The 11,504-nt window shown below is 38.7% G+C and overlaps 1 protein-coding gene across 3 annotated transcripts in view; it reads left to right on the forward strand.

Moving 5' to 3' along the window:
* Positions 1-10,106, forward strand: part of LOC106568460 (zinc finger protein 462) — an 83,906-nt gene extending 73,800 nt beyond the window's left edge. For all 3 annotated transcript variants that reach the window (XM_082960546.1, XM_014138829.3, XM_082960547.1), the window contains one exon: positions 2,239-10,106. In XM_082960546.1, coding sequence (XP_082816672.1) covers positions 2,239-2,467 — 229 coding nt within the window. In that variant the 3' untranslated portion in view covers positions 2,468-10,106. The remainder of the gene's footprint in view (positions 1-2,238) is intronic.
* Positions 10,107-11,504: the final 1,398 nt, after the last annotated feature.

The following is an 11,504-nucleotide window of genomic DNA, read 5'->3' on the forward strand; positions in this document are numbered from 1 at the left end:
ATCTTTGAACAAATAACAAACACTTGTACTTGTACTTACACTTGTACTTTTGTAAACACAACATTGGCCAATATATCCCAGTGATAATGCCTTGCATTACGCTTGGGAAGAAAACACTTGAATTTGCTCAACTTGCCATTGGCTCAACCATTTGGCTCAACTTACCCCATGGCCATTGGCTCAACTTACCCCATGGCCATTGGCTCAACTTACCCCAAGGCAAATATTTTGACTATTAGCCCACACAGGTACAATGAAGCACTTTCATGCCAGTTTTATGACCTTATATTGAAGCTTATAGAGATCCCAACTGATGTATAGAACAATCTTTACATTATCTAATTTGGTTTAGATACAAGCATCATAAAACCTTTTTTTCTTTTACGCAACTTGCTTACCACTTTTTCCATGTGGTTTCTTCCTTCACAGACTAAATGAAAGGATGACCTTATTCATTTTATGTATGGTTTCCTAGAAACAAGGGTTACTCAACTTACCCCTTTGGTTCAGCTTACCCCACCCTCTCTACTGTATTGTACCCTACTTTACTCTTAATGTACTCTACTCTATCGAATTAAACTCTACTGTACTGTACTCTTCTGAATTAAAGTTTACTGTACTGTACCATACTGTACTGTGCTCTACTGTGCTAAACTGTGCTGTACTGTACAGCGATGTTCAAATTGATGAAACATAGCATAGACGTCTATGATTTGTTCAGATTTGGATCTGGTCCATACCGACCAAATATGTACTTGTTTGGGGCGGGGCGGGGAATAATACCCGGCATGCTTTGCAAGTGTTTGTTTTTACATTTACATTTTGGTCATTCAGCAGACGCTCTTATCCAGAGCGACTTACAGTCAGTGCATTCAACTTAAGTAGATAAACCACAAAATATCACAGTCATAGCAAGAATAGCACATTTTAAAGCTTTTGAAAAAGCTCACATAAATAAGTCCATGTGACAGAATAAATATTCTGTTGCAATCTTGAGTTCCTTTTTCATATAATAAAGAGGCTTGAAAAATGTTGTGATATAATGCATATTTCATTGAGAATGTACACTACCGTTCAAACGTTTGGGGTCACTTAGAAATGTCCTTGTTTTTGAAAGAAAAGCAAAAATCCCGGAGTTGCCTCTTCACTCTTGACTTTGAGACTGGTGTTTTGCGGGTAATATTTAATGAAGCTGCCTGTTTCTCAAACTAGACACTAACGTACTTGTCCTCTTGCTCAGTTGTGCACCGGGACCTCCCAATCCTCTTTCTATTCTGGTTAGAGACAGTTTGTGCTGTTCTGTGAAGGGAGTAGTACACAGCGTTGTACGAGATCTTCAGTTTCTTGGCAATTTTTCACATGGAATAGCCTTAATTTCTCAGAACAAGAATAGACTGATGAGTTTCAGAAGAAAGTTCTTTGTTTCTGGCCATTTTGAGCTTGCTGATGCTCCAGATACTCAACTAGTCTAAAGAAGGTTTGTTTTATTGCTTCTTTAAACAGAACAACAGTTTTCAGCTGTGCTAACATAATTGCAAAAGGGTTTTCTAATGATCAATTAGCCTTTTAAAAATGATAAACTTGGATTACCATTGGAACACAGGAGTGATGGTTGCTTATAATGGGCTCTGTACGCCTATGTATATATTCCATTACAAATCAGCCGTTTACAGCTACAATAGTCATTTACAACATTAACAATGTCTACACTGTATTTCAGATCAATTTGATGTTAATTTCATGGACAAAAAAGGTGCTTTTCTTTCAAAAACAAGGACATTTCTAAGTGACCCCAAATGTTTGAACGGTAGTGTATATGCATATGAAAGTTGGCCATAGAATCAATGACTGAAAAAATAAGTATTCAACATCTGTTATTAACATATTTTCAATGTCTGTAATTGAAGTCTTTTCAATGCCCTGTAGAATATGTATTTTCACCTTTCATTCCGCACCTGAAATGCACCCAATTTCAATGCCCTGTTGAATATGTATTTTCAACGTCCGGAAAATACATATTTTCAACTTTGATTCAGCAACTAGATGTCTAAAAGACATATTTTCAACGTAATTGTGTTTACTGGGATCTTGCATCCCTCTCTTCTCCTTTCCCTGTCCCATCTCTCTCTCCATTCCTACTTCTTTCCCTCCCTCTCAGCCTCTTCCTTCGGCATGTTTTCCCCCAGTATGTTCCTATGGTGATGGACACTGACCTTTCACCCTCTCATCCCCATGCAGGACTGTTACCAACAGCAGAACAACAGACACTAGCACCACTCCAGCAATAGACACCTCAGCTCAGCTGCTTATTGGCTCGTTGGATGACGTGACAATGACCGATAGAGGGATGGACCTATCCAGCAACGGCATGGAGGTGGAGAGAGGATATGCCTCTGACCTATCACAGAGTAGTAAAAATCAGAATGAGGAAGACAAAGAAATACTTGAGACCAAAAATGACCTATAGGAAGAGATGGAAGAGAAGAGAACTGTGGCCTAACATTGTAGTCACTGTGCTAGAGACCATAACATTAGGTTGTATGGATATTGATGTTGGGTTGGGTATCAAAAATAGGCTGCAAAAAAAAAAAGATGTAAACATAAAAAACAAAGTCAAAGGAATTGTCACCTTTTGGAGCATTGTTAGCTTTTAAGTGTAACATATTGGAAACAATAGGTTGTGTTCAATGATTTATATATACACTAGATGACTGACAGGGAGCGCTGTTTTGAAGCCGCCGTACCTCCATCTTGGAACTCCCCCACCGTTGAAAAAAAATATTTTGGAAGCTATAGAAATGCATTTATAAAGTCTACATTTGTTTTTGCCACGTTTATTCTATACTGAACAAAAATATAAATGCAACATGCAACAATTTCAACGATTGTACTGAGTTACACTTCATATAAGGAAATCAGTCATTTTAAATAAATAAATTAGGCCCCACTTGCGAGCCAGGCCCAGCCAATCAGAATTAGTTTTTCACAACAAAAGGTCTTTATTACAGACAGAAATACTCCTCAGCTTCATTAGCTGTCCAGTTGGCTGGTCTCAGATGCTCCCGCAGGTAAAGAAGCCGGATGTGGAGGTCCTGGGCTGGCGTGGTTACACGTGGTCTGCGGTTGTGAGACTGGTTGGACGTACTGCCAAATTCTATAAAATAACCTTGTAGGCGTCTTATGGTAGAGAAATGAACATAACATTCTCTGGCAACAGCTCTGGTGGACATTCCTGCAGTCAGCATGCCAATTGCACGCTCCCTCAAAACTTGAGACACCTGTGGCATTGTGTTGTGTGACAACACTGCACATTTTAGAGTGGCCTTTTATTGTCCCCAGTACAAGGTGCACCTGTGTAATGATCATGCTGTTTAATCAGCTTCTTGATATGCCACACCTGTCAAGTGGATGGTTTATCTTGGCAAAGGAGAAATGCTCACTAACGGATGTAAAAAAAAATCTGAGAAAAAGAAGCTTTTGTGCATTTGGAACATATCATTTATATCAGTTCATGAAACATGGGACCAACACTTTACATGTTGCATTTATGTTTTTGTTCAGTATATTACAGACATGTTAATGCATATTTTTGTTATTATATTATGTGAGCTAAACATAAAAATAAACATTGAAAAAATATACATAGCATCAGCAATCCAGGGTTTATATACATCACCGTTTGTGTTACATCCCAAAAAATGTAAATGGCTGAACTTTAAAATTAGTCACTGGTCCCATAGAATAGATGTTAATATATTGGTAACCAATAGTGAATGGTACTGTAAAGTATACATTCAGGTCAAATCGTCAGTTTCCACAGCTTAAGTCCTAGTTCACGTCTAGTGAACTAAGATATTTATTTTGTTTAAAGAAAGAGTGGGTGACATTTCCCCAAAACATGTTTGAAATTGGAGAATTACATTTTTAAGCCTATACAGTGCCTTCAGAAAGTATTTATACCCTTTGATTTATTCCACATTTGGTTGTGTTACATCCTGAATTCAAAATGTATTAATTATATATTTTTTCTCATCCATCTACACACAATACCCAATAATGAGAAAGTGAAAACATGTTTTTAGATTTTTTTTTGTTGCACATTTATTGAAAATTAAATACAGAAATATCTCATTTCCGTAAGTATTTACACCCCTGAGTCAATTTGTTGTAGATGCAAGCACCTTTGGCAGCGAGTACAGCTGTCAGTCTTTCTGGGTAAGTCTCTAAGAGCTTTGCACACCTGGATTGTACAACATCTGCCCATTATTATTTTCAAAATCATTCAAGCTCTGTCAAATTGGTTGTTGGTCATTGCTAAACAACCCTTTTCAGGTCTTTCCATAAAGTTTTAGGTAGATTTAAGTCGAAACTGTAACTCGGCCACTCGGGAACATTCACAGACTTCTCGGTAAGAAACTCCAGTCTAGATGGGGCCTTTTGTTTTAGGTTATTGTCCTGCTGAAAGGTGAATTAATCTCCCAGTATCTGGTGGAATGCAGACTGAACAAGGTTTTGCCTGTGCTTAGCACCATTCCATTTATTTTTTATCCTGAAAAACTCCCCAGTCCTTAACGATTACAAGCATACCCAGAGCATGATGCAGCCACCACTATGCTTGAAAATATGGAGAGTGGTACTCAGTAATGTGTTGTATTGGATTTGCCTCAAACATAACACTTTGTATTTAGGACAAAAAAGGTAATTGTTTTGCCACATTTTTTGCTTTTTTACTTTAGTGCCTTATTGCAAACAGGATGCATGTTTTGGATAATTTTTATTCTGTACAGGCTTCCTTCTTTGCCCTCTGTAATTATGTTAATATTGTGGAGTAACTACAATGTTGTTGATCCATCCTCAGTTTTCTCCTATCACAGCCATTAAACACTGTAACTGTTTTAAAGTCACCATTGGCCTCATGGTGAAATCCCTGAGCGATTTCCTTCCTCTCTGGCAACTGAGTTAGGAAGGACGCTTCTATCTTTGTAGTGACTGGGTGTAATTAGTGTAATTAATAACTTCACCATGCTCAAAGGGATATTCAATGTCTGCTTTTTTTACCCATCTACTAATGGGTGCCCTTTTATGCGAGGCATTGGTTGAATCTGTGTTTGAAATTCACTGCTCAACTGAGGGACCTTACAGATAATTGTATGTGTGGGGTACATAGATGAGGTAGTCATTCAAAAATCATGTTTATTACTATGAATCACTATTATTGCACACAGAGTGAGTCCATGCAACGTTTTATGTAACATGAACCTATTTATGCTTGCCATAACAAATGGGTTGAATAGTTGTTGACTCAAGACATTTCAGCTTTACATTTTTTATTAATTTCAAATAATTTCTAAAAACATACAGTACCAGACAAAAGTTTGAACACACATACTCATTCAAGGGTTTTTCTTTATTTTACTATTTTCTACATTGTAGAATAACAGTGAAGACATCAAAACTATGGAAATAACACATATGGAATCATGTAGTAACCAGAAAACTGTTAATCAAATCAAAATATATTTTAGATTCTTCAAAGCCACCCTTTGCATTGATGACAGCTTTGCACACTCTTGGCATTCTCTCAACCAGCTTCACCTGGAATGCTTTTCCAACAGTCTTGAAGGAGTTCCCACACATACTGAGCACTCGTTGGCTGCTTTTACTTCACTCTGTGGTCCAACTCATCTCAAACCATCTCAATTGAGTTGAGGTCGGGTGATTGTGGAGGCCACGTCATCTGATGCAGCACTCCATCACTCTCCTTCTTGGTCAAATAGCCATTACACATCTTGGAGGTGTGTTTTGGGTCATTGTCCTGTTGAAAAACAAATGATAGTCCCACTAAGCGCATATATTTGGGCTGCAATTTCTGAGGCTGGTAACTCAAATGAACTTATCTTCTGCAGCAGAGGTAACTCTGGGTAACTCTGGGTCCATTCCTGTGGCGGTCCTCATGAGAGCCAGTTTCATCATAGCGCTTGATGGTTTTTGCGACTGCACTTGAAGAAACTTTCAAAGTTCTTGAAATTTTCTGAAATGACTGACCTTCATGTCTTAAAGTAAAGATGGACTCTCATTTCTCTTTGCTTATTTGAGGTGTTCTTGCCATAATATGGACTTGGCCTTTTACCAAAATGGGATATCTTCTGTATACCACCCCTACCTTGTCACAACACAACTGATTGGTTCAAACGCATTAAGGAATGAAATTCCACAAATTCACTTTTAACAAGGCACACCTGTTAATTGAATTGCATTCCAGGTGACTACCTCATGAAGCTAGTTGAGAGAATGCCAAGAGTGTGCAAAGCTGTCTTCAAGGCAAATGGTGGCTACTTTGAAGAATCTCAAATATAAAATATATTTTGAATTGTTTAACACTTTTTTGGTTACATGATTCCATATGTGTAATTTCCATAGTTTTGATGTCTTCACTATTATTCTACAATGTAGAAAATAGTAAAAATAAAGAAAAACCCTTGAATGAGTAGGTGTGTCCAAACTTTTGACTAGTACTGTAATTCCATTTTGACATTATGCGGTATTGTGTGTCGGCAATTGACAAACAAAAATCTACATTTAATCCATTTTAAATTCAGGCTGTAACACAACAAGATGTGGGAAATAGTCAAGAGGTGTGAATACTTTCTGAAGGCACTGTATGTATCAAAGCACCTTTGACCTCATGGAAGTTCCAAACGAGGGGTTCTTTAAAGATATATAACCTACTCTATGTCCCCACTTTTAACCTCCTACTGCTCCCTGATCCCCCTTTAACATACTACTGCTCCCTGATCCCCCTTTAACCTCCTGCTCCCTGATCCCCCTTTAACCTCCTACTGCTCCCTGATCCCCCTTTAACCTCCTGCTCCCTGATCCCCCTTTAACCTCCTACTGCTCCCTGATCCCCCTTTAACATACTACTGCTCCCTGATCCCCCTTTAACCTCCTGCTCCCTGATCCCCCTTTAACCTTCTACTGCTCCCTGATCCCCCTTTAACCTCCTACTGCTCCCTGATCCCCCTTTAACCTCCTACTGCTCCCTGATCACCCTTTAACCTCCTACTGCTCCCTGATCCCCCTTTAACCTCCTACTGCTCCCTGATCCCCCTTTAACCTCCTACTGCTCCCTGATCCCCCTTTAACATACTACTGCTCCCTGATCCCCCTTTAACCTCCTACTGCTCCCTGATCCCCCTTTAACCTCCTACTGCTCCCTGATCCCCCTTTAACCTCCTACTGCTCCCTGATCCCCCTTTAACCTCCTGCTCCCTGATCCCCCTTTAACCTCCTACTGCTCCCTGATCCCCCTTTAACCTGCTACTGCTCCCTGACCCCCCTCCACCTCAACCCCCATTTAACCTCCTACTGTATGGGGTAACACATTTAACTCACCCCCTTTAACCTCCTACTGTATGGGGTAACACATTCAGCTCACTGACCCCCATTTAATCCCTGACCCACCTTCAACCTCACTGCTACCATCCAGATCCTCATTTCCTTATCCTAATACTCCCATCATCTAGTGTTGTCGTTGTAACAGAGTTAAGAACGTGCCGTAAGGTCACTCCACAGCTAGCTTGAAATGTCGTCGATGGAGCCATCCAATTGGATCCTTTTGTATAGCTCAATCGGTCGGTACTTTGTCAACGAGGATGGTCACTGGTTCGAGCCCGTTATGGGGACACGGACAGTGGAGGACAATATACTGTGGAGGAAGATATACTGTGGAGGAAGATATACTGTGGAGGAAGATATACTGTGGAGGAAAATATACTGTGAGCAGCTCACTGCCGTCGGTTTCATGATGTGAGAGACACAGTATATGAGAGATGACTCTTCTTGACCTGTGCCTGTATTCTTGTGTCTCTGAGTAGGAGTGCTGATCTAGGGTCAGTTTTGCCTTTTAGATCATAATGAAGAAGATTATATGGACATTGTGGACCTGATCCTAGATCTGCCTTCTCAACTTGTCACTCTCCACCCATCCATACTTGCTGTAAAACACAGTAGGACATTTCTGTGATTTGACCCGAATGATTACTTTACAGTAGTTTTTTTTTTAGCATTGTGTTAATCAAGTAGAATAATTCCTTGAGGAATAGTTGCACCTTATTTATCTATAGTATATATCCAACTTTTAGAATATTGACTTGACTTTTGACCTAATATGGTTCCCTTGAATATGACGTGATGCCTTCAGCCTTAGGCATTCCCATCACTTCCACTCTTTATAACTGCATTTATTGTCTATAGTCCAACTTCTGACAGTTGAGATTTTGACATTTGAAAGTGAACTGACACAACCGTGTTCCTACAACATGATAACCAGCAGCTTGACTTAATTGGTTAAGTTCCCTTGCTATTTTCTCTATCGATAGCGAGCTACACTGTACTCTGGTGATATTATATATATATATATATATATATATATATATATATATATATATTATATATATCTTCAACGTCAGAAGAAAATAGAGGGAATAATGCATGACATAAGCAGCTAATTCACCTCATCAATAGAGAATTGTGACAGCATTTGAAAGACAACCAACTTGTATGCTAAAGAAAAAGGATTTTAAATGTGACTGACCAGCAATGTGAAAGTAGAACACTGGGGTGTTTAACTAATGTTCTCCAGTGCATTTATGCTGTATTCTATGATTCTATCATTGTTTATGGAGATAACTAGGAGAGCCTGCTCTTCTGTATGCTTCTTTTTAGACTAGGCTGTTTTGACAAACAAGGCAGAGATTGTATATGTTAGAAGTTGCTGCTCAAATACCCCAAAGCCTTATTAGAATTATGAATAGCAATTATTTCAAGCTTCATCAAAACAAATGTTTTCTTTCCAACAGTGGTTGGTTGGAACCAATACAAAAAAAACAATACAATACAAAGTGATTGACAGTTATTGGTATAACTCATTTGAGCCATCAAAATGACAGAAAAAAAATATGTTTTCTTGCTACCAAAATATTTAGCTGGCTATGTTTGCTACAAATGTCTTTCCTGGGTAAAGAACCATTGTTGCATAGGGGGAAGAACCCAGAGACATATATATATAATAATACAGTATTAATGTATATATGGCTCTGATAGAATCCAGTTCCCCTATAGGGTGTCCTGCATGTACGTATGTGACATGCAGCCGTGTATAGAGAAAACAAACTGCTTGTTAAGTGTTTGAAACTGTGGTGTTTCAGAAAGGATACTTTAACCTTTTTCCTTTAGGTGTTGGTCTCAAATTAAACAAATAAACAAAACAAAAAATCTAAAAATAAAAACCTTTGGAGTGTTTTTCAGACTCCCAAATCAAAATGTTAATAACAAGCTGTTGTACAACGTCTGGTTGATAAGAAATATCGCTTATTTTTTTGTACCTTAAAAACAACGTGGGGGGGGGGGGGGTGCTGAGTCTTTTACCCCTTGTCCTCTTTTCCTTTTAAAGGACTAGCCTAGCTTTTTAAACATTAACCCATTAGAGAAATGTTTGTTTGAGGAAACAAGCTTTTAAAGTGGCAGCCGCTCCACTTAAAACCAGGGGTTAAATATGGATTTTGTAAGGTGATGAAACTGTCCTGTCTCTCTGTCCCCCAAAATTGGTAAATTTTTCATATGAATCTATTGAACTGTCACTGTATACAGTGTCTCACTGTACCCTGGAGGTGGTGGGACTCTGTTGGTTGTTGGTCACACCCCTTCCTCCCACCTCCCAATTTAATCCCTGCTCGTCATAACACACTGGATACTTGTATGTGTATATATATAGTATATGTGTATATATATATATGTATATATATGTGTATATATATATATGTGTATATATATATGTATTTATATATGTATATATATATATATATGTATATATATATATATATAGTTTGTCTTCATTATGTTTCTCTCCTCTCTTCAGACTGTTCTCTATAGTTTTACTACTTTAGATTCTCCATTTTGCCTTTTCTCCTGTGAAAATCTGATTCCTAAAGGTGGGCCTAGAATGATTGTTTACAATTGTATTCCATTTGATCTCTGGATATTCTGTAAATATTGTAATTCATTGTCTTTTTTTAACTTGTTAATAAAGTTATCAGATAACGGTATATTGTGTTTGTTGTCATGGATCATAGTTCCACTTTGTGCATCTGTTGTTTCCAATCAGATATATCTAGTGTCTCTTGACACCACAGGATCAGTATGTTCTCCATTGTCACAAGAAATCACAGGTCAATCCACCCAATACTTTGAATAGGACACCATACCATTGTTTCAGGTTATTGACACTCCCAAAACAGCTCTTTGTACAGGCGTATCTATTAGTATGCTTATCACGACAGATGTCATGAATTGTAAATTAATAAGCTCTAAGGGGCTCCCGAGTGGTGCAGCTGTCTAAGGCACTGCATCTCAGTGCTAGAGGCGTCACTACAGACCCTGGTTCAATTCCAGGCTGTATCACAACCGGCCATGATTGGATGTCCCATAGGGAGTCCCCAGCGTCATCCGGGTTAGGGTTTGGCCGGGGTAGGCCGTCATTGTAAATAAGAATTTGTTCTTAACTGACTTGCCTATTCAAATAAAGGTAAAATAAAAAATAATGAGGTAAGCAAGCTCCCAGGAAAGCAATTTGCAAACATGAATCCTTGGCTTTCAAGGGCAGAACAGATGCGATTCAGTGAGATAAAATAATACTTAAGTGTTTCACAATCACGGCTATGCCAGCCATTACATTTTAATTCCTTGCACTGATCATTCATTATTTACATAGTATTTACTCATCCCAACCCTCATGAGTTCTCATCATTTTTGAGTGTAATTATTGTTTTTGGATGATTGCCGAGACATGGATAATAATACCAAAATACCTTTTATTTGCTGTAGTTGTGGTAGTACATGTGGCTTGTTTGAATGTGTCTGTCAGAGACGGTGGCAATCTTTTGTTAGATCAAATGTCTTTATGCATCTTCAATCTTCTGTTAGTGGAGGGATGCAGCCACCCCTGGGCAGCAGAGGACAAAGAGAAGGTTGACAGGAGAAGCCATAGTGAGGATGCATCTAAAATGGCACCCTATTCCCTATATAGTGCACTACTTTTGGCCAGGGTACATAGGTGCTCTGGTCAAAAGTAGTGCACTATGTAGGGAATAAAGTGCCATTTTGTTACGCAAGCCTGAATCTCTCACCTCAGTCTCAGATAAAAGAATGTGACAGACAGTCGTTTAGGCTTTGAAACCAACGTACAAAGCCAGGCTGGGGCTCCCTCTTTATCTGTCTGAGAGAGTGGCCAGAGAAGAGAGAAAGGACAAAGACAACAGCCAGTACTGTAGCTACCAGAAAGATGAGCTGTTCTAGGGCAGGCGAGAGTTCTTAGAACTATCTATTTGTATTAAACAGCCATTGTTTACTACTCTTCTTTGGTGAAAACACCACTGTCACATTTTTTTACTGCAACCTGATCACATCAACTGACATGACCTTATCAACAGATATGAGTGTGAAGT

The sequence above is a fragment of the Salmo salar genome, chromosome 13, assembly GCF_965601325.2.
Source record: "Salmo salar chromosome 13, fSalSal1, whole genome shotgun sequence".
Taxonomy (NCBI): domain Eukaryota; kingdom Metazoa; phylum Chordata; class Actinopteri; order Salmoniformes; family Salmonidae; genus Salmo; species Salmo salar.